Genomic DNA, 23,126 nt, shown 5'->3' on the forward strand with positions numbered 1-23,126 from the left:
CTAGGCAGTGGCAAACTTTACTTATAGAGTTCTTCCAGAAAATTTGTTGTGTAGGAGCACACAGTGGAGAATAGGGGTCAGTTGTGCAGAAGGACATGAACAATGAAGATGTTCGTGCTGGATATTGTTCTCTAGCATTGTCCCCACTGGGTCAACTGGTGCAGACTCAGGCATCCAACACATGGCTCCATTGGTCTGTCTGGCCTGCTATTTTGTGTGACTTTTTTTTTTGCCAGTTGGAGCTTGAACTCAAGGTTTGCGCACTGTTTCTGGCTTTCTATTTGCTCAAGGCTAGCACTATGCCACTTGAGACACAGGCCACTTCTGGCCTTTTCTATATATGTGGTGCTGAGGAATCGAACCCAGGGCTTCATGTGTACGAGACAAGCACTCTTGCCACTAGGCCATATTCCCAGCTCCTCTGTGTGACTCTTAATGTGTGTTGAGCACAGCCATTGGGGGGGGGGGCGTTGTAAGCCCTCCTATTTTTCGTGACATCCCTCTCCATGTCAGTGAGGGTTAGTGAAGTGTGCTGTGTATCATCTGTGATTCCTGGTGGTCAGATACCTTTCTACATTTGCATTCCAAGAACAGATAGATATGCAGACATTTGCATTATTATTATTATTGATTATAGCTCTCTCGTTCTTGTAAATAGCTCATTGCATGGATTCTAGGGTGTATTGAACTCTACTAGTTCCTCATAAGCAAGACAAGTGGATATGTGTGATAAAAAGTTCTGTTTGGTTTATTTACTTTCTCAATCTCATTTACTTTGTTTCATAGTAGAATTTTCCAAATTTTTTTCCTTTATGCCAAACTCAAGTAACAGTTACAAATTTCATTTTAATTTTCTTAGCCTTTTTGCCTTTGAAAGGAGTGAGTGTAGAGAGATGTTTTAGGAACAGCATGAATATTGTTTATGTATTCCAGAAAATTGTCTAAAAGTGAAGTTAACCTTTGAAAGGAGAACCAAGACATAGCAAATTTTTTACTTTTCAGGCAAACAACTCTTAGTCCTTTTTGCTCTCAGGTCCTCCCCACTGCTTTGCTTCTGATGTACCTGCATTTGGTCCTTCAGAGTTCTGAATCCAGCATTAAGAAGAAATTTCTCAAGAGGAGAGGAAAGACTGACAGCCCGTGGATCAAGCCAGCTCGGAAAAGGAGACGGAGGAGTAGAAAGAAGCCAAGTGGAGTGCCTGGTAAGCACAGTGAAGCACCTAGGCCCTACATTCCCTGAAAGTTGTCTCAAGGTCAGAGGGCCAGCTTGGATCTGAGGTTTTTTGTTATATTTCACTTGAAAGGAGGGTCCATTGCTAACAAATGTTTGGTAGACTTTGTTGTTTCCTTCAGGCAAGCCTAGTTCATTATGGTGTCATTACTTAGTATAGATGTATAACTTGTCACCTGCATGGGGTGAATAGCAGCTTGTGACTTATGGAGACATTTTCCTTGGTGCTGTGCTCACCTGGCTGTCTTCCGTGGCACATGTGTACCTCTTTCACATGATAGCTTTAGGTTTTGAGTGAGTCAGCAGCAATGGTTCTGAAATAGTTTGTCAAGGGAAATTCAGGTATGATTACCTCTCTTATCAGGAAGAATGTGTCCAGAGTTGTTTTAGGACTTCATTGAGGTTGACTTGTACGCCAAGTCAACCTCAATGAAGTCCTAAAATAAGACACACACACACACACACAAAGTACAATTTGATGAATTGACATGTGTCGCCACAGATTCCTCAATAGAATCATATTACCAACCTTCCCACTACCCTAGGCCCTAACTTGCTGCTGCCTTTCCAAGCCTTTCCTTTGCCCAGTTACTCCTCCCCTTTCTAGGCAGGAATGGGTTAGCAGATCTGGGTTAGCCCTGAATTGTATATAAATGAAATCTTCTGTATGGACTCTATTTTTTCTTCATGCTTGAGCACAATTGTTTTGAAAATCCTGCTGTTGTGTGTTTATTCTGTCCACTGCTAAGAAGTGCTGCACTGTGAGGCTGTGCCATGGCGAGTTCACCATTATCCTGCAGATGGACTGGGTTCTTCTGGGTTGAGCTATTAGAAAGAACACTGCTGTGGGTGTCTGTGTGCACTTTTACCAGATATGCACCCTGTCTCTAGTGTTCAGGAGAATGGCATGGCTGAGTTGTGTTCAGTGGATTTAGATCATTAAGAAACTGCCACACTCTTTTCCAAGTCATGGGAGGACCTAACTTTCATCCACAGGGCAGTGCTTTGATGAGCTCATCTTTGTCCTTGCCAACTTACTGGGATTACTCTATTTAACATCAGTAGTTCCCATGGATGCACAGTGATGTCTTTTAATTCTTGATAGTTTCAAGTTTTTGTTTGTTTTTTTTTCCTTGTCAGTCATGGGGCTTGACACTGTCTCTGAGCTCTTCAGCTCAAAACTAGTGCTCTACCACTTGGGCTACAGTGGCCCTTCTGGTTTTCTGGTGATTCATTGGAGTTTAGAGTCTCATGGACTTTCATGCCTGGGCTTGGAAACTGCCATCTTTAGATCTCAGCCTCCTGAGTAGCTAGGGCTACAGGCATGAGCCACCATTGCCCAGTGAAGTTTTGTCTTTCAATTCTTTTTTTTTTTTTTTTTTTTGCCAGTCCTGGGGCTTGGACTCAGGGCCTGAGCACTGTCCCTGGCTTCTTTTTGCTCAAGGCTAGCACTCTGCCACTTGAGCCACAGCGCCGCTTCTGGCCATTTTCTGTATATGTGGTGCTGGGGAATCGAACCCAGGGCCTCATGTATATGAGGCAGGCACTATTGCCACTAGGCCATATCCCCAGGCCCTGTCTTTCAATTCTTGAAAGTGTCAGTTTGCTTTAACTTGATGAATACTGTTACGTTTTGCCTGTTAGCATTTGTATATTTTCATTTGTGAATTTTGTGTTTGTATTTTTTTTCTCACTTTTAAATACAGGCTAATTGTCTTTTCACTGAGTTATAGGAGTTTTTAAGTTTAGTTTAATTTTTTGGTGTTGGTCCTGGGGCTTGAACTCAGGGACTGGGCACTGTCCCTGAGTATTGAAATGTTTTGGATACAAATCTAATCAGATGATATTTGGCGTGTATTTGTACCTAGTCTGTGGCTTGTTTTTTTTTCATTTTCCTATTGGAATGTTTAGGACAAAATGGCATGTTTTCCTAAATGGTAGCTTATTTGCTTGGCTGATCCTCTCCCCACTTGAGTCATATGTCCAGTTCTGCATTTTGCTGATTATTTAGAGACTTTTTTGCTCTGGCTGACTTTGAGTCTCAAGTACCTAGGATCACAAGTATCAGACATTTAAGGTTCATGCTTTTTGTACTCTAGGAAATCTCTGAGTAACCCTGGTCACCAGGGTATGTCCTGTGTTTTGTTTTGAAGTTTTACAGGGCTCACATGGGTCCATGGCACACTACAAGGTAATGCTTGAATATGATATGAGGAAAAATGAGCTGTTTCCTTTGTGGGTAGGCAGTTGCTCTGTCACCAGGGGTCAGATTGACTTCCTTCCCCTTGAATTATATTGGAACTTTTCATAGCTGTTGGTTTCAGACTTTGTAATCTGCTTAATTTACTTCTTCGTTAATCCTTATACCACCACCGCTGTCACAAAGTGGCGAACTTTTTCTCTTTTCCTTATTATTTCAGCAGTTCTTCTAACCTCTTCAGATGTTCAGTCTGTTGACTGAAGTTTGGGAAGCAGTCCCCTGGGATGGAAGGAGCCATGGAGACTCCTGGGGTTCGTTGTGTGGGGCTTGAGTGCCTCCCTGGGAATCTCATCTGTTCCTTCAGCCATATTCCTTTTCTCTTTTGTTTTACCTGTTGAAATCAAAGCAGCAGTGTGATTTTTACTGTTGGCCAACACAAAGATTTTTAGATGGGGAGACTTAAGTTTTTAGGAATAGATTTCAATATCTTTGTTATCTGGAATGTAATATATAAAATATGTGTGTAAATATTTACTCTGATAGGAGTTTAAGTTTTATTTCTTTTTTTTTTGTCCCCCCAGTCCTGGTCCTTGGACTCAGGGCCTGGGCACTGTCCCTGGCTTCTTTTTGCTCAAGGATAGCTAGCACTCTGCCGCTTGAGACTGCTCCACTTCTGGCCATTTTTTATATATGTGGTGCTGAGGAATCGAACCCAGGGCTTCATGTATACAAGGCAAGCACTCTTGCCAATAGGCTGTATTCCCAACCCTAAGTTTTATTTTTTGATGTAAAATGTTTTAAAATGATAAAGACTACTTATGTTTTTCAGATTGTTGTTTTCCCTCCCTCTCCTCCCCTCCTTCACCCCCTCCCCTGTTCCTTCCCTTCCCCTCCTCTTCGTTCATCATGGAGCTTGAACTCTGGACCAGGGCACTGTAACTGAGCCCTTTTGCCCAAGGCTACTACCACCCTACCACTTTGAACCACAGCACTACTTCCAATTTTCTGGTGGTTAATTGGAGATCAGGGACTTTCCTGCCTGGGCTGGCTTTGAACTGCGATCTAGAGATCCTAGCCACCTGAATACTTAGGATTACAAGTGTGAGACACCAGTGCTAGGCTAATTTCTTTTGTTGTGTTGTTGGTAGTGGGGCTTGAACTCAGGGCCTAGGCACTGTCCTTGAACTTTGTGCACTCAAGACTAGCACTCTACCAGTTTGAGTCATAACACCACTGATGATTGGTTAAAGGTAGTAGACTTAACTGTCTTAAGAGACCTATGTGTGGAATATAGTATAAATTAAAAGGTGTTGGATACCATACTTCTTTGTACTAATGGTTCATTTATTTTCAGTAATTGAAGTAATATTGATGAGCCGGTATTTAGAAGATTGGCTGCGAAATATGGTCATTTGCCCTTTGCTAGTGTTAGATATTACTTGATCTAAATATATACTTTTCTTAGACTGCCTCAAGAAATGCCCTCAGGATTGCAAATTTAGCCAGGCTCTGGTAATCCTGTAATCCTAGCTACTCAGGAGTCCGACATCTGAGGATTACGGTTCAAGGCCAGCCCAGGCAGGAATGTCCTCATGAAACTCTTATCTCCAATTAATCATTCAAAAACTGAAAGTGGAGCCAGGGCTTAAAGTGGTAGCTTTGAGCAAAAGAGCTCAGAGACATTGCCCAGGCCCCAACTTCAACCTTCATGACCACCATACCAAGACCCTCCCCCCCCCCCCCCGAAAAAAAAGAGCCAACTCAGATTTTTTTTTGTTTTGTTTCAACTCAAAACTTTGTTGTTTATTTGGTCAGTACTAGAGCTTGAACTCTGGACTTCATGCTGCAAACTTGTTGTGGTTAATTGGAAATAAGAGTTTCTAGGATTTGTCTGCCCAGTCTGGCTTCAAATTGAGATACAGTACTCAGATCTCAGCCTTGTGGTAGCAAGGTAGCAAGTATAAGCTAACTGACACCTATCCTCATAACTTACTTTAAAAGAATTTATGGAACATTTACTATATTTTTAATCATTTTCTTGATTATTGACCAAGAAAGTTTCTTAGCTGGTATAGAGAAAGATTTTTTTTTTTTTACATTTCTATATGTTATTATAAAGGTGATATGCAGAGGGGTCAGAGTCACTTAAGTCAGGTAAGAAGTACATTATTTGGGGACAAGATGGCACCCCTTCACTTGCTTGAGAAAGGTGTTTTAATGTATTTGTGCTGTTGTTTTCCTCCATATAGCTAGCCCTGACATACTAAGTAAACATGGGGAATTAGAAGAATGATATATACAAGGGAAGACAATTATAGTGAAACTAGAATGGCCCAGCTATTTAGGCATTTATTTTGTTTTGAATGATTTTGTTAGAATTAGTCTCTTTCATGGGAACTGGTTTCTTGTCAGGAGCACTCTGGATTGTGTCTTAGTTCTCATGGTTTGTGTGTTCTCTGTGTAGGTTCTGAGGCATGTAAGTCCTCTCCAGGAAGCACCGAGCAGATGGCTCCAGGAGACAGCACTGGGTATATGGAAGTTTCTTTGGACTCATTGGATCTCCGTGTCAGAGGAATTCTGTCCTCCCAAGTGGAAAGTGAAGGTTGGTGTTGGATCTGTGACCAGACCAACTTGCTCTGTTTTCTGGTCTAGACCTCTGTCACTAGTCTGATGCACTGGTCTATGTGACTAGAAAATTTGATCAAGTACATCAAAGGGGATATAAAGACTATTTATGTTCTTCAAATTGTTAATTTCCCAGCGGTGGTTAACTTTCCTTGCCTGTCTACAATTTAGTGTACAAAATATATTAGCTATGTTACTTGGAGTACTCAAGTCAAAGGCAGAAAGTATGAGAGACTTCCAAGAGCAAAGTAGCAGACACCTGTTGGTTTGGGTTGCCATGGGTTGTGCCTTGTGTGTTTTCCTCACTGTGGGCAACACATGCCTTGTGCAGAATCCATGGCAAAAAGATGCCTTTCTCTGGCTGTAGGAAATAGTGGTTTGCACATTGTGAACTGGATGATCTCTGATTCTAACTCTGATTGGTTGTAGCTTGTCTTTTGGGTAGGGTTGAATGTAAGGTTCTCAGTGTGTTCTGAGGTAAAGTAAACTGCCCATGTGGTACTGTCTTTGATACAAAGTAATGGCCAAAATTTGTAAACTTAACTGCAAAAGACAAAGAGTGGCAAATGCAAGGGACAGAATGTTCAGTACCAAGTTAGACATGCTTAGTACCTAGGTAGGGAAAGAAAGGACAAATTTGTAGTAGCCTTTTCAGTTTCTTTGGCATTTTATAACATTTACTTATCTGTGATTAAGTAGTGATTGGTTTGCTCAACATATTAGTGATTTAGTGACGCCACACCTTGAAGAAACAAGTGGAGTGTTGCCCAATTATGTACATGTTTAAAGTGTGGAGTAGGACCACCTAAGGTAAAATAGTGAAGCATGGAGTAGGAACTCCTAGGGGACATAGTGGAGTGTGGAATAGGAACTTCTAGAGGGAGAGCAGGGTATTTGGACAATGGTAAAGGTCTTGGGAGTCTGCTACGGTTGGACAGCAGGAACTGATGGCAGTTCAGGTTGTAGTTCAGGAATGTTGAAGCTTGAACTATAGGCCTGGGATCATAATTGTGCTGAGATCAGGAATTTCTTCTTGAATTAATTTCTTTTCTCATTGTCTGTAAATGTGCTGAGGTGAGTTAAATGATGTCATTTCATCAGGTAATGGGAGACAGAGGATTTGAGCTGGGAAAAGAAGAAGTCAGGAGCTGGTAACAGTGGCAGTGTTGGAGAGAAGGAGAGGCTGAGCCTGTAGGGGTTGTAACATCAGTCGTGTCACTTAACTTCCTTTCAGTTCCTTGCTGTTGGAGACTGGAGCACACACAAGCCCACACAGATGTCTGTGCCTTGACCATACCACCCAGGTATAGATTCTGGGTTCTCTTGACTAAAGCTCAAGCTCCTCAGCCACACATGGCCTGGACGTGGAAAAGATAGTTGACCTGATCACCCCTTCAAGCACTTTTGTGTCTATTCCTCATGTTAAGGTCAAGGTTTTTTTTTTTTTTTAATCAAGGTTATCTCAAAGGCCCCTACAGCCAGCCTAAACTATAAGTAATTCTAATTTTTTGCCTTACACTTCCTGATCTTTTGGGTGGGGTATGGTTACACCAGAGGCTAGACTGGAAAGTCAGGCAGCTAGAACTGTCTGCCACACTCTCCCTTCTGAAGAAGTCAAGCTCTCATTTATTTCCCAAGGTAGGGACTGGGTTTCTTCATGGCTGGGAGATACCAGATTATTAACAGGCCAGAAGTGAACAGTGGTGGCCTTATTGGGCGAAGGTATACCCACTGGCTCAGATTCCTATAGACTGAAGCACCATGCACATGTGGAGAATTTGAGTGATTTGTGGATTAGACAATTTCAAACCAAAAGCAGCCCGGGGCACCCTGAGGGATGCAAGGAAAGGCTTGGATAAGCCTTTCCAATAAGCAAGTGAGGGAGAAAGGTTACAGAACCTGTTCTGCCTTGCTAGTAAATAAGTCTCCTAGTAAATCAGTGGCTACTTTTGACTGGGTGGACTTAACTTGTATTTTTCTGTAATACTTAATAGTAAGAAGAAATAGCCCAAAGTTTCACTAGTATTTGTGAAAGAAGCAAATTCTAAGCGCCCTCCATGGCTTAACTGACTTGGTCTGCTCAGTGACTCTTCAGGCCTGGTCTCTAGTTTAACTTGCTTTAGCAATCTTTTTTTGGGGGGATGGGAGTGGGGGGTGGGGGTGTTGGTTGGTTGTTTTGGGGGCTTGAATTTAGGGCCTGCGTACTGCCCCGGAGCTTTTTCACTGAAGGCTAGTACTCTATCACTTTGAGCCACAGTGCCACTTCTGGTTTTCTGGTGGTTAATTGGAGGTAAGAGTCTCATGGACATTCCTGCCTGCGCTAGCTTTGAACCACGATCTCAGCCTCCAGAGTAGCTAGGATTTTTGAGCCACTGGCTCTTGGCAGCAGTCTATTTTTCGTTGTGAACATAATTGATTATTTTTAATTTAGAGAGGAATTAATGAGTACTTAAAACATGGATTCACCTTCTGCTTCTGTTCTTGAATGTTTCACAGGAAAGAGGTCATATAGGACCCTAGCTTCCTTTGGAGGTAGCAGTCTTTGTAGCTATTCTTTAGATTCCAAGATCTTTCTGGCAGCCACCATCTCCTGCCCTTGCCTTTTATGGCTAGATAGGTTCTGCCTTCCTGTCCCTTCGTTTCCATGGGCTAGGTGGACACCAGCTTTGCTCTGTATGCTCAGGCTTTGCCTATTGCCTCATCACTTGTCCCTACCTTAATATAAACTGTACTAAGTGCTATATAATTGTTAACATTCTTAGTGGCAATTATCCCCTAGTTTATTTTTGTTTTTCCCAACTTTTCTCTCAGCCTAACATGTGGGCTCTCTAGATGATGGTAGTGGCAAGCAATGTTCTAGACAGTAAATAAAACATTATTAAAACCTGAGAAATAAATTTCTTATACTGAGCATAATTTTAAAACCTAGTGAAGAAAACAAGGGTCAATATGTACAAAATGCTTTTTTGCATGAAAGCAGATTTAGGAGTTGCTGATGAACATGTAACCTCTCCTCTGACTTGTGGCCTAGGTCTTAAGAACATGGGTTAGCAAGTGGTTCCAGAGGACCTGGCATGTGACACGTGGCATGTCTGTGGGAGAGGCACAGCATGGTTGGTGTCAAGCAGCATTGGATACCTCCCAGTGAGGAGTACAGCATAGCTCCTTATTCTTATTTCCATGTATCTGAGGGCACTGTAAAGACTCTGATTGGTCTCTGTACTTTTTGTAGTTATGGTTGCATGAGCTGATATGTGTCTGTGTGACTTAGGGCTGGCCAATGGTCCGGATGCCCTGGAGACGGATGGCCTTCAGGAAGTGCCTCTGTGCAGCTGCCGAATGGAAACGCCTAAGAGCCGTGAGATCAGCACTCTGGCCAACAACCAGTGCATGGCCACTGAGAGCGTGGATCATGAAGTAAGCCTGTTTAGTTCACTTAAAACTTCAGCAAGAACTGTCATGCCTCAGAAAGCATAGCCTTCACATTAAGCTTCAGTCCATAGTATAATGAGATAGGGAACCTATTCAGACTTTCCACAGAACTGATGGAACAGCCACTAACAATCAGAGTTGTTAAAGTGAAAACTTGGCTTATATAAAGAAGATAGGGTATAAAAATAGCCTGTTTTCCTTCTTTTATGACCATGTTTTTATAGAAGTCCTTACTACCCTGCTATATGTCCGTTTTTGTCCTCCACTATTTTGAACCACTGTTGTTGTTGTTGTTGTTTATTTGTTTGTTTTGTTTTTGCCAGTCCTGGGTCTTGGACTCTGGGCCTGAGCACTGTCCCTGGCTTCTTTTTGCTCAAGAGCTAGCACTATGCCACTTGAGCCACAGTGCCACTTCTGGCCGTTTTCTGTATATGTAGTGCTGGGGAATCGAACCCAGGGTTTGACATATATGAGGCAAGCACTCTTGCCACTAGGCCATATTCCCAGCACTTGAACCACTGTTTTAAAGCAAACCTATTTCTACCACTAAAGGTGTCTTAGGACCTTTTTTTTTTCATTCTCCTCCCCTGCATTTCTCCCTCCCCCTCCCCCCTTGTTTTTTTTCTTTTTTTCTTTTTTTCTTTTGCTGGTCCGTAGTTTTGAATTCAGGGCCTGTGTTTTAGAGCACAGTTGAGCTATAACACAATTCCATTTCTGACTTTTTGGTGATTAATTGAAGAAAAGAGTTTCACAGACATTCCTGACCTGCCTGGGCTGGCTTTGTACCAAAATCCTCAGATCTCAGCCTCCTGAGTAGCTAGGTTTATGGGCCTGAGTCACTGTTGCCTGGAGATTTTTTTTTTTTTTTTTTAAATGTTAGCCCTGGGGCCAGGCACTGATGGCTGATGTCTGTTGGTCCTGAGGTTTGAACTCAGGGCCTGGTTGCTGTCTCTTGAGCTTTTCTGTTCAAGGCTAGCGCTCTAGCACTTTGAGCCACAGCTATACTTCCAGTTTTATGGTGGTTAATTGGAGATAAGAGTCTCACAGATTTTACTGCCCAGGCTGGCTTTGAGCTGTAATCCTCAGATCTCAGCCTCCTGTGTAGCTCGGATTACAGGTGTGAATCACCAGCACCTTGCCATATTTTGATTATTTTAAAGTGGTTTTGGGAATTGATTTCAAGGCTTCATATGTTCTCCTTTCTCTATCATTTGAGCCATGCTTCTAGCTCTTTTTTGCATTGGTTATTTTTTGAGGAAATGCCTGGGCCAATCTGGGCTACAATCCTCTTAGTTATGCTTCCTTGTGTTGCTTTGGGGATGAGAGGCCCATGCAACGGTACTCAGCCACTTGCTCTGTTGCCAGCATAACAGTTACATGCCACTGTACCCAACCAATGGCTGAGAAAGGAGCCTATAAACTTTTGAGACTAGATTTGAACTAGACTTTCCCAGTCTCTGCCTCTGAAGTAGCAAGAATTATAGGCTTAAGCTACCCTGCCTGGCTCAGTATGTATTACTCTTAAGGAAAAAACAAAAGAGAAGACATTTACTCATGTTAGTGGCCGCATGTTACATGCAGTAAGTACAAGTTTCTTTTATTAAGTAGTGTCTTGTCTACAGTCAAATGTTTGTCAAGAAAAAAAATGTCCTTGTACAAATTTTCTCATGGATCCACATAGATTTCCACACATCATATTTGTTGCAGAGTCTTGAAAGCCTTTTATATGTCTGGATTAGAAGATCTCAAATGTTCTCTATTATTCCTCTAGATCCCTGAGTCACTGACCTGCCAGGGAAATGAGATCCTAGATTCTGAAGTTAGCTGATGGCTTTCTTGAATTGTTTAAGTTGTGCTCCTTATTTGTATAGCTTGAAAACTGGATCTGAAGATGGGAGCAGGTTTAATACTTTAAGCTTCAATGATTTGTGGCAAGGATGCTTTGGATGGCATGCTGTGAGGTAGAAGATATATTAATGTGAATTGGGGTTTCTTCAGCTATGACTTATTCCACATCAACATTTCATTTAGAGTTTTAACTTCCTCTGTGATCACTGCCTGAATCTGTGACTTCATTAAAAGTTGCAGTTTTGCCTGTCATTTTGCTGTTAAGTAGTAGCTAGAATTCCTTTTTTTTTCTTCTTCTTCTTCTTTCTTTTTCTTTTTCTTTGCCAGTCTTGTGGCTTGAACTCAGGGCCTGGGCACTGTTCCTGAGCTTCTTTTGCTCAAGGCTAGTACTCTGCTACTTGAGCCACAGGGCCACTTCTGGCTTTTTCTGTTTATGTGGTGCTGAGGAATCAAACCCAGGGCTTTATGCATGCTAGGCAAGTACTCTACCACTGAGCCACATTCCCAGCCTAGAATTCTTTTACAGCCTTTCCCTCATCTGGTGGGGTGGTTTAGCATTCCTGAACAGGTTTCACACTGGATAGGCAGAATGCTTAGCCACGTCTGTCTTCTTCTTATAGAATTGCATCGTGTGCTGGACTCTGGTGTTATGCAATGGCTTATTTTGCTTCTATCCCTTTTCTTCCCTTCCCTTTTCCCTTCTGTAGCAATTATAGGAACTTATAGTCTTTTCTGAATTATGTATGTTGTATACTAGATCCACTTGGCCACAAATCAAGTGTCAGTTTATTCCATCTCAGAGGAGGTCTGATAGCACCAGCAAGGTCAAGAAATGATGCCCTTGCCCATTCTGCCTGCCCTCAATGCTTCCATTGTCTGGATTCTGTGAATCATTCAGTCAGGTTGCAGTTCAGCTGTTTCTTGGCAAAACTGCAGCTTGGTTTGGAGCAAGGGTCAGATCAGTTCAGTTCCTTTGCAAGACTATGGGGAAGCTGGCTCAGGTCAGGACATATGACCCCCTCCTCTCCCCCCCCCCCCTTTTTTTTTGGCTGTTAACAACTACTGATGACTATGTTTATCATGCAGGGGTGGAGGGAGGATTTCTGAAAAGATGTTCTCCTCGTTCTGGCACTGATTGTGCACTTATTGGCCAGAATGTCTCATTTATCTCTCATTATGCAGTGGTTTACCTTCCAAAGGCAGTTTTCCAAGAGGTTTTCTTGTTCCATGTTTACTAGTCCTTAAAACACAGACTTGATTCTCCAACAGATCCTGGACTTGACCAATTTGTCCTTTTAAAATGTTATCATGGGGCTGGGGATATGGCCTAGTGGCAAGAGAGCTTGCCTCATATACATGAGGCCCTGGGTTCGATTCCCTAGCACCACATATACAGAAAACGGCCAGAAGTGGCGCTGTGGCTCAAGTGGCAGAGTGCTAGCCTTGAGCAAAAGGAAGCCAGGGACAGTGCTCAGGCCTTGAGTCCAAGGCCCAGGACTAGCCAAAAAAAAAAAAATAAAATGTTATCACTATCTCTCCAGTGGCAAGCATCGCATATGGGTTCTTGTAGTATTTCTGTAGGATCTTGTTTCTAGGCTCCCTTGACTGTTCCTGTCTGCTCAGAAACCAGCTCTTCACATTCAGCTACTGGCAAAAAAAAAAAAAAAAAAAAATTGCACACACACACTATAAGCAAACACTTCCACACATTTACTCCCAAAGTTTGGCACTGGAGTGTAACCTGTGGGCACATAGCGGGTCACCTAGGTCACTTGGATTTATGAAAATCTGTGGCACCAGAAGAGGAAGTCTGGAATGTACAAAACAAACACACCTACATTTTCAGTGTGCTACACTCACAACCCCTGGTGCAATATACACAGTGGCAGTGTATGGGAACACAGAAACAGTCCTGTCAGAAAAACTTACTACTGGGAAGCAGGCAGGCAGAGTGAGCCTAGAAATCAGACTGGTTCAAGTCTTTATTCCCTGTGCCTATCCACTTTGGGACACTTTAGGCCTTCAATTTACAAAAGGTGCCAACAGCTGAAGATCTGAGAAGGCTATTGTGTGAGATAAAGTCACCAGAGTCACCTGAAATCTTTTTTTTTGGCCAGTCCTGGGGCTTGGACTCAGGGCCTGAGCACTGTCCCTGGCTTCTTCTTGCTCAAGGCTAGCACTCTGCCACTTGAGCCACAGCGCCACTTCTGGCCATTTTCTGTATATGTGGTGCTGGGGAATTGAACCCAGGGCCTCATGTATATGAGGCATGCACTCTTGCCACTAGGCCATATCCCCAGCCCCCACCTGAAATCTTTATCCAAGTATTTACAAGGGACAGGAGGGGGAAAAAAGGAAGGGGTAACATTGATCAAGAAGCATTATGCTCATAACCTGACAAGGAATTGCAACCGTTAATAACAACAATAATTTAAAAAACTACTTAATAACAAAACAATAAAAATATTATTATGTATTTAAGCCTCTTTAATGGATTTATTTCTTTGTTATTAACACTTAGATATCCCCAGCACTGGCCCACAGGAAAGATGTGACCTTCTTCCTAGTGCCTCTTTTATTATACAGAGTAAGGAGAATGGAATCTATGAGGTCAAATTATTTTTGCAGTGAACTAGAGGTTATATGCCTTTTCATCCTTGGATTTTCATACAGTGTATACTTGGAAGGGACTCACCATTTGGTGGTTTAGTTCCTTCAAAGTTAGAGTCATTCAAGGGTGAATGTGCTAGGGATTGGTACTTCTGTATTCCCTTTCTGGAATCATTGAAACATTTAAGACCTGTTATGATACTTTGCATCTGAAATGTTATATGTCATTTAGTGGACACTCCTTTTATTGTTTTCAATCACAGTTTTGCATCTGAGAGCCTTTATTGACAGTATTTCTTGCATGTACTTCTTCCTTGTTGCTACCTCTGTGATTCTCCTTGTTCTGATTTTTGACTGGTTGAGAGAGAGAGAGAGAGAGAGAGAGAGAGAGAGAGAGAGAGAGAGAGAGAGAGAGAGAGAGAGAGAGAGAGTGTGTTCATGTTTTTGAGGCTTGAACTCAGGACCTGGATGCTGTCCCTTGAGCTTTTTTCCTCAAGTCTAATTAATGCTCTACCACTTGAATCACAGCTTCACTTTTGGCCTTTTTTTTTTTTTTTTTTTTTTTTGCCAGTCCTGGGCCTTGGACTCAGGGCCAGAGCACTGTCCCTGGCTTCTTCCCGCTCAAGGCTAGCACTCTGCCACTTGAGCCACAGCGCCGCTTCTGGCCGTTTTCTGTATATGTGGTGCTGGGGAATCGAACCTAGGGCCTCGTGTATCCGAGGCAGGCACTCTTGCCGCTAGGCTATATCCCCAGCCCGCCTTTTTTTTTTTTAAACCAGTTCTAGGGCTTGAATTCAAGGGTTGGGCACTGTCCCTGAGCTGCTTTTGCTTAAAGCTAGCACTCTACCACTTGAGGCACAACACCACTTGCAGTTTTTTCTGTTTATTTGGTACTGAGGAATCAAACCCAGGGCTTCATGCATGCTAGATGGCAAGCATTCTACCACTAAGCCACATTCCCAGCCCCTGGCTTCTTCTTCTTCTGTTTGTTTGCTTTTTTTAAGTGGTTAAATCGGAGATAAGAATTTCACAGACTTTCTTGTCTAGGCTGGCTTCAAACTGTGATTCTCAGATCTCAGCCTTTTGAGTAGTTTAGATTATAGGCATAAGCCACCAGTACCCAGCTAGTCTTCGTTTTTCATCTAGCTTGTCTTAAACTGTGCCAGACAATGTGGTTTCAACAAGGAGAACAGGATGTTGCTGTATTTGCTATTAACACCCTCACCAACTTCTCTGCATCACTGGGCAGTTTGGCTTAGAGTCCTTACCTGTGGATAGACTAAGCTGTGCTACAGAGCAGCTGTAGCACAGGTTGTGTATATTTGCCTGGGGCAGGGACTGCAACAGTCTGGAGGTAGTCAAGACCTTACTGCTAGGTCTCAGGGGCAACAGTGAAAAGGACCTTAGCTGATGTAATTAAGCCAGGTTAGAAAGGGATTCTGTGGTGTGCTACTCAGGTTCTTCAACAGGTGAATAGCATGAAGGGGAAGCAAAGGAAAGGGTACCCTGCAGATAGATACTGACCGTATACTATGTGCTCACCTTACTTGTGTTCTTCGTAAACCAACATTAAGAGCTTACAAATCCAATATCAGGTGCTCTGAAGAGTTATTGCCACTTTTGTTGGGTGTGATAATGGTTTCATAGGATAAATATGGCTTATGAGTAATACATTTTGAATTATTTATGGACAAAACAACATGATTTGGGGCTGTAGCTGTGTAGCTCAGTGGTACAGTGCACAAGTTTGGGTGTAATTCCTGCACCTCTAAGTCAATCACTGCAACAACAAAAAATTGGTATGATTTCTCTCTAAAACACTGCAGTCTACCTCTATCAAGCAAATAGATTATGAGGAATGGCACAGATGAAAATGGAAAATGTTAGTAATTTGAAATTAGGTATGGGCTCATGGGTTTTGTTATACCCTGCCTCTATTCTTAAAACTTAACAAAAGTTTAATAAAACAATGAGGTGCTACAATGCTGACAGGAAGTTCTTTGCAGCAGAATGGAGGCAGAATTGGGACTCTGCCATGTCTGTTCCTCTCATAAGCCAGCCTTGTCTCCCTTGCCCTTGAGTCTGCTTGGGCTCTATACCTGGGTCCTGCCTGAAGGTGGGCAGTCCCAGGACATCTTTTAAAAATATGAGTGAGGCTGGGAGTGTGGCTCAGTGGTAGAGTGCTTGCCCAGCATGCATGAATCCCTGGGTTCCACTCCTCTGCACCACATCAACAGAAAAAAAATGGAAGTGGCACTGTGGCTCAAGAGGTAGAGTGCTAGCCTTGAGCAAATGAAGCTCAGAGGCAGTGCCCAGGCCCTGAGTTCAAGCCTCAGGACCGGCAAAAAAATAAATAAATAAATAAAATCTGGGCGATTCTATTTATTTATTTATTTATTTATCTATCTATCTATCTATTTTATTTTATTTTATTTTATTTTATTTTATTTTTTTTTTTTTTGGCCAGTCCTGGGCCTTGGACTCAGGGCCTCAGCACTGTCCCTGGCTTCTCCCCGCTCAAGGCTAGCACTCTGCCACCTGAGCCACAGCGCCCCTTCTGGCCGTTTTCCATATATGTGGTGCTGGGGAATCGAACCGAGAGCTTCATGTATAGGAGGCAAGCACTCTTGCCACTAGGCCATATTCCCAGCCCCTTATTTATTTAATTTTTAAGTTCCGTGTGGATGTCACTGAAGCCCTTATCTGGCATTACTATTCATTGTTTCTCCTGTTCTGTATTGCAGTGGCCCTGTCCTCCTGAATGAGTAAAGCCACGTCTTCAGATGGAGTTTTAGGGAAAGAATGCACAATTTAAAATTCATATTTCAACTTTGAAAGTTACCAGAATCTTTGTGCTATGTCCCTTTCTGCCTATCCCATGGGTTCTGCCTCTATTTTCAGACCTCATGACCACCAACTTGCATTTGCAGCCTGGCTGAGCCAACAGCATTGTGCCAGCAGAACAGAAGAGTGCTAGAGGCCATTTATGGTTCATTTATTTTAGGGGCACTTGTAGTAGTGCTTTTGTGGATTGCCACTCATTTCTTTGTCCCCCCTCTTTCTTTTCTTCCTGCTGGGCTTTTGCTTTATTTTTTTACTGGCTTTCAGAGAGGTTTACATAGTAAACCAGCACCCTTGGTCTGGCACATGGCAGCATGTAGGAGTGTCTCACTTAGAGCAGCCTTTGCTTCCACAATGATGGCCATCACTTGCTCAGTGCTGGTCCAAGGCAAATTTATTCCTCTGTTTCTTGATTCTCAGCTGTGACCCCATGTTCAGGACTTTCCAGCTGCCCCAGATTTCTTGGAGCCTACTAATTGCACTGTTTTCTAGTGCTCACCTATAATGACCTAGGCTGTCTTGCCTGGCATGTGTTCATTGTACAGATCTCCTTTCACCCTGATTTCCTTGATTTCTGCCTGAGTTAAGCACCTGATTCTCTGAATGTGGTCACCTGGCTCCCTTTTTGCACAAGTTAGGCAGAAGTTGATGGCTTCCTCTTTCAGGTTCCCAGGGGTGACAAGTGTGTGACAGATGCTTGATATGTGCTCATGAGTTCAGACCCATCTCACAAGACTTATAGCTCCTTCCATCAGCCTTCCCCCCTCCACCCCCCCCCCCACTCTTCCTGTGTGTTGGGAAGATCTTAGGGCCTAGTGGGTGGAAAAACTGTTTCCTCAAGGCTCTGTCACTGACCCCTGGTCTTGTCTGCTTGCAGTTGGGCCGGTGCACAAACAGCGTGGTCAAGTATGAGCTGATGCGCCCGTCCAACAAGGCGCCACTCTTGGTGCTCTGTGAAGACCATCGGGGCCGCATGGTGAAGCACCAGTGCTGTCCTGGCTGCGGCTACTTCTGCACAGCGGTAAGAGCCCAGCTCACTTACAGGGCCCCCTGTATTTCCTCTGTAGAGCCTGTGTCTGGTCTGTTGTGAACTCATCCCAGCTGAGACTCATCTGGTTCCTTGTCTGGGGCTCACCCACGGAAGTCTCCAGTGTTCTACAAGCTTCTCACCACAGCTCTTGAGGTTTCTTGTTGTAGATAATTGATCCTCTCCTCTGGGATCCTACCTTTCCCTGCCTCAGTCACACACACTTATATGGTGGCCTGACAGCCTTGGCTCTACTCATTTTGCTCTGTGACTCCTGGTTGTGCCCTTGTCTGTTGCTACTAGGATCTTATCTTCGGTGACTCCATTTATCAGACATCTGCACTTGTCAATTTGTAGGACCCTAAAACAGGCTTCTTTCCACAAGAGCTCATCCATCCTGCAGGTGCCCTGCTGCCCTTCACTCCTTGGGCTTGTCCTTAGATACTGTATCTTGAATCCTTTCTGGTCTTCTGCCCTTTGTGTCCCATTGTCTGAAGCTCTATGCAGCAGTAGCTGTCCTCATTACTCAACTGACTTAGGCTCACTGAAGTGCCAGCAACTTTCTCCTTTTGACCCAAGACTTTTTTTCTGTTTCCCTATCAGCCTGCAGGGCACAGGCCTTCTCTTAAGTTATCCTCTGGACTATATCTTCTGTGTCCCTCTTGCTTGTTCAGAGTAGCTGGACTAAAGGCCTTGGCCATCTTTGGTTGTATTAGAGAAGTGATGGCAGTGAGGTGACCTCTGCTGTCTCCACCCTTTCTAGAAGCGTTTGCAAACTCATTTGTTCTTTCTGCTCTGTCCTGCTGGTAACTGGATTTAGAACTGGGCCCCACCCACTTCAGTTGCTTGCTAGCTAGTTAAGGAGAACTTTGAGCCTTTTTCTTAGCCCTAATTTTTCACAGTGGTTTCATCTTCCCATTTCTAGGGTAACTTCATGGAATGTCAGCCTGAGAGCAGCATTTCTCACCGTTTCCATAAGGATTGTGCCTCTCGAGTCAACAATGCCAGCTACTGTCCCCATTGTGGGGAAGAGACCTCCAAGGCCAAAGAGGTGACGATAGCAAAAGCAGACACAACCTCCACAGTGATGCTGGCCCCTGGGCAGGAGAAGAACATGATTACCGAGGGCAGGGCTGACACAACCACGGGCAGGTACAAACAAAGAGGCTTTGGCTGAGCTTTCCACACAGTATCTTTGAAGTGTGTTTTTAGTTGTTAGAAAGTTTTTTGCTGCTGTATGTAGAAATTTCAGCCAACTCTTGACACTCATTGTGATTTCTAGCAACTAAAAAACACTTGACATTCATGTATTGTCATTTATTTGTACATGGGTCTTTTTCAGTGTGTTTTTGTAGATTCATATACCTGTTTTGAATCAGTTTTCATGCTGCCCTAACTGATGTGGCCTTATAGTGTTGTGTCTCTGGTATAGTCCCCATAGGTATTTGTTTGCACACCTTGACACATCCTGTCAGCTGCTCCTGCTGCTGCTCCTACTGTCTGCTTGGCATAATATTGAAGGCCCTCCTTGACAAGAGGAAAATCTAAAAGGATTAAAAAGTGTTCGTACAGACATACAATTGCCTTCCTAAGAGAAATAGTTGAAGAATTTTATAGATAATGGGAGTTGTTGAGAGGGCAGGACAGATACCACAGTTAGCAGTCTCCATGTCCTGTGAAGAAGGAGATAAAGAGATCTTTTCAGAACAGTGACAAAATCCATGAGGGAGGTACCCAGCAGACAATGGAAAATAACTTAATAAACATTCATTCCAGTGATAGAAAGCATAACTTTATTTTAAAGGTCTCTGTTTAAAAATAACTTTATTTTAAAGGTCATTTAAAGGATTCAAGATCTAGGCACCTCAAAACATTCCTATTGATCTGTGAACTCAGTTTACTTGCAGTCATAGCTCTAGTGATTTCCTTCTATTGAGGAAGGTAGTAGGCAGGATGGGTACAATCTGAATTTTGTCCATAAAAGCAGGTGTGAGTGAGTGTGTTGCTGAGAGTTCTAGTAATCTCCTGATTTTTGAATGTCACATCTCTCAGAGAGCAGGATTCCAGGTTCAGACTGTCTCCACTTACAGGTAGCATTATGGGCAGGTTGGAGCTGGTGCTATTACTCTTTTCATTGGTTTCTATGAGAAAGGTCGTCTCCAATGCTGAGACTCAACATTTTAATGGTTTCCTCCCCTGAAGCATTGCTGGAGCTCCGCTCTCCGAGGACGACAAACCACAGACTACAGTCCCCCAGATGCCTGAGGGCTTTGACTCTGCAGGGCCACCTGGACTTGTGAGGCCGACTTCTGGCCTTTCCCAGGGACCTGGGAAGGAAACCTTGGAAAGTGCTCTAATCGCTCTGGACTCAGAAAAGTAAGAGCTGGTCTGCATTTCAGAGATGACTCAGAGCCTGTGCTTCCCCAAAGGATCACTAGTGCTTTTAACTTTTTGAGTAATGCTCTTCATTAGAACTAGCTGTATCTACCCTGAGAAAATTATAGCAAATTACTGGCCTCTTTGTCATGTTAAGAACACAAGGTAAGATTCTTGAAGTCCTGAGCAAGGACAGTTTTGTGAGCTCTATGGGCCTGCCCTTGGGTGAACTTGGCTGCACATTGCTAGGGCAGATCCTACTGCCATCCTACAGTATTTGTTGTCCCCCAGCACTACTCTCACTTGTGCTATATGAGGGCTGGACCAGGTAAGTCCTCATACTTAACCTGCCAGCTCTCATATCCTGAAGCCGTCCTCTGGTCCTCCCTGGGGACACTTTCACATTGCCTAACTAAGGAGCCAAACCAAGCTGAGCACTGAGCTTGCCTTTTCTCAGAAGGAAAAATAGAGCACTTACTCTTATCTAACAAAATTCTGGTGCTAATAAGTCCCTCTGCTGGACTCTCCTATTCTTCCCCTGCAACTATTCATTTGTATATCTGCAGCCTGTTTTCTAAGTCTATTTATGTAATTCCTGTTTGACCACAGTTTCTGCCTATGGCCTCATATTATTTCTATCCCTTGTTTAGCAATGTATTGTCTTCAATTTTGCAGCAAAGATGCCACATGTCTTAGCTCTTACTGGACTGCCTTCCTTTTAGCTTCTGGAGGGTGACTAATGTCCAGTGGTGATGACTGTCCTCACCCACTCAAAACTGAACTAGGCCTGCTACCACACCACCACAGCTATACTGGTGGGGTGGGTACCTCATTGCCAAGCTGCGTGTGTGTATATGGTTCCTCAGGTCTCTCTGATCTCCTACAAAGGAGCAGCTCACGTGTGACTTGGGTATGATCTCTTGTCATATTGTATAGAAGCCTAATGACATGCAGCATTTTTATACCATGTTTGTTAGTTAATTGCTTATTTTAAAAAATTAATTAAATTGTTAATTGTAGTATATATATATATTTTTTTTTATGGTGCTGGAGGTTGAACTCAGGGTCTTGCTCGCAATAGGCAGACAGTCACCGCTTGAGCCATACCTCCAGCCCCTTTTTGCACTATTTTCTAGGTGGGGGTGGAGGTCTTCCTTCTGTGCTTCCCACCACTGGGAATGACAGGCATGAATCACAGGGCCCACACCCAGTCATTGGTTGAAATGGAGTCTCTTGAACTTTTATTCTTGGGCTGTGCTTGAACTGTGATTTCCCAGTCTCTGCCTCCCAAGTAGCTAGAATTAAAGACTTGAGCGGGCCCTGGCCTATTACTATCCCTATTCCACATGCTGGGGCACATGCTAGTCAAACACTGTACTGCTTGGCTACATCCCCATCCCTGTTTTGTTGTTTTGACTGTGAGGGGCTTCAAGACTAGAGTGTTTAGTATACCTTACTTAGAGAAATTGGCAGGAAGCTATTACCAGTCCATCAGTTTCCAAGGTCAACACAGTCTGTGCTGACTGTTGTCTTCTGCTTCCTACAGACCCAAGAAGCTTCGTTTTCACCCCAAGCAGCTGTACTTCTCCGCCAGGCAGGGCGAGTTGCAGAAAGTGCTCCTCATGCTAGGTGAGTTGCTGTACCATAGGCTCCAGAATGAAGGTAGAGTGCTCCCATTGGATTACCTATTTTCTCATTAACATGGTCTTACTTGATCTCTCTGAAGTTCATCCTTTCTGTGTTGAAAAAGATGATTAAGAGCCCTTTGTCTGACAGCAGATTCTGAAAGAAGTTAATCATTTTTTTAAGTGATATATTTAATTTTACTTACTGCCCTCATAGATGTCATGCAATGCTAATGAGCTGCTTCACTGTTACCCAGTTGGTCTATTGACAAACTTACTGGATTACATAACAAAACTCTTGTCTCACAAATCCTGCCTCAACCCCACAAATGGCCAGGTCAGTTGACTCAGCCCTTACTCCCACTCCTCCATGATGTCTGTCCGTGGAGCTTCCTTGGCCCTTGTCAGTATCCTCAGGGGCCCACTGGAGGCCAAGACAAAGAGCCTCAGAGTTAAGGAAGGGTGCTAGAATAGCAAGTGTGCATGGTGATTGCCTCTAATGGGCCAGACTTCCTGTTATGTTTCATGCAAAGCTCTTGCATATCCTCCTTGTTTTAGAAGCAGAAGTGGGGCCTGGCCTGGGCAAAGTGGTGTGGTAAGTCCATCCTGGTTCTGAAGCTAGTGGTTTATCTTGACGGTGCTGCTCATGTGGGCATTGGCAGTTGTTACACGCTTCAGAACTGCATCATGGCTGTATCTGACATAATCAGTAAAACTGTGTTTTTTCACAGTTGATGGAATTGATCCCAACTTCAAGATGGAGCATCAGAATAAACGCTCCCCACTGCATGCTGCAGCGGAGGCCGGCCATGTGGACATCTGCCACATGTTGGTTCAGGTTCGGAAGTGTGGCTTTCTTAGACCTTTTCTCAGCTCTCCTTAATGTTTGTCAAGATGAAGTGTCACCAGGTCCTCAGTGTATGACTGGAATGGTTTTGATGCCCCCTTCTGTTCTTCCTAACCCTGTAGCTATAGCTGTCTCCATGTTTTTGTTGCTTTTCCTGTGACTGTCTTAACCTGTTTTTAGGTTTAGCTTAGCTATGTTTTAATATTTACTGCCCTCCTACTGCAGAAGATGAGGGTTTACTCAGCTTGGACCCTTCCTTACCCAACCCACACTGTCTGATTATATCTCCATCATTGTTAAAATCGCCCAGAATCTGCTCTAATTTTGTGATCATGTAAGTACTTTTTAAAAAATGTATTTGAATTTTTTAATTGACACATAGTAATTACACTTATTTATAGGGTACATTGTGTTGTTTCAATACATGTAGAAAATGTGTAATGATCAGATCAGGGTTATTAGCA

The 23,126-nt window shown here is 43.3% G+C and overlaps 1 protein-coding gene and 1 long non-coding RNA gene across 14 annotated transcripts in view; one reads left to right on the forward strand and one right to left on the reverse strand.

Moving 5' to 3' along the window:
• Ehmt1 (euchromatic histone lysine methyltransferase 1) overlaps positions 1-23,126 on the forward strand; it is a 142,232-nt gene that overhangs the window by 75,567 nt on the left and 43,539 nt on the right. For 9 of the 13 annotated variants that reach the window (XM_048347100.1, XM_048347108.1, XM_048347121.1 and 6 more), the window contains 8 exons: positions 1,082-1,202; positions 5,896-6,033; positions 9,328-9,473; positions 17,665-17,808; positions 18,740-18,966; positions 20,017-20,190; positions 21,737-21,819; positions 22,547-22,653. In XM_048347100.1, the coding sequence (XP_048203057.1) occupies positions 1,082-1,202; positions 5,896-6,033; positions 9,328-9,473; positions 17,665-17,808; positions 18,740-18,966; positions 20,017-20,190; positions 21,737-21,819; positions 22,547-22,653 (1,140 nt within the window). The remainder of the gene's footprint in view (positions 1-1,081; positions 1,203-5,895; positions 6,034-9,327; positions 9,474-17,664; positions 17,809-18,739; positions 18,967-20,016; positions 20,191-21,736; positions 21,820-22,546; positions 22,654-23,126) is intronic. The other 4 variants (XM_048347156.1, XM_048347171.1, XM_048347147.1 and 1 more) reach the window with 2 other exon arrangements.
• Positions 402-16,180, reverse strand: LOC125352027. The gene is made up of 3 exons (XR_007211085.1): positions 15,874-16,180; positions 15,172-15,174; positions 402-419 (listed from the first exon to the last, which is right to left on the reverse strand). It is a non-coding gene; the product is annotated as an uncharacterized LOC125352027 (long non-coding RNA).

The sequence above is a fragment of the Perognathus longimembris genome, chromosome 1 (assembly GCF_023159225.1).
Source record: "Perognathus longimembris pacificus isolate PPM17 chromosome 1, ASM2315922v1, whole genome shotgun sequence".
NCBI classification, from domain to species: domain Eukaryota; kingdom Metazoa; phylum Chordata; class Mammalia; order Rodentia; family Heteromyidae; genus Perognathus; species Perognathus longimembris.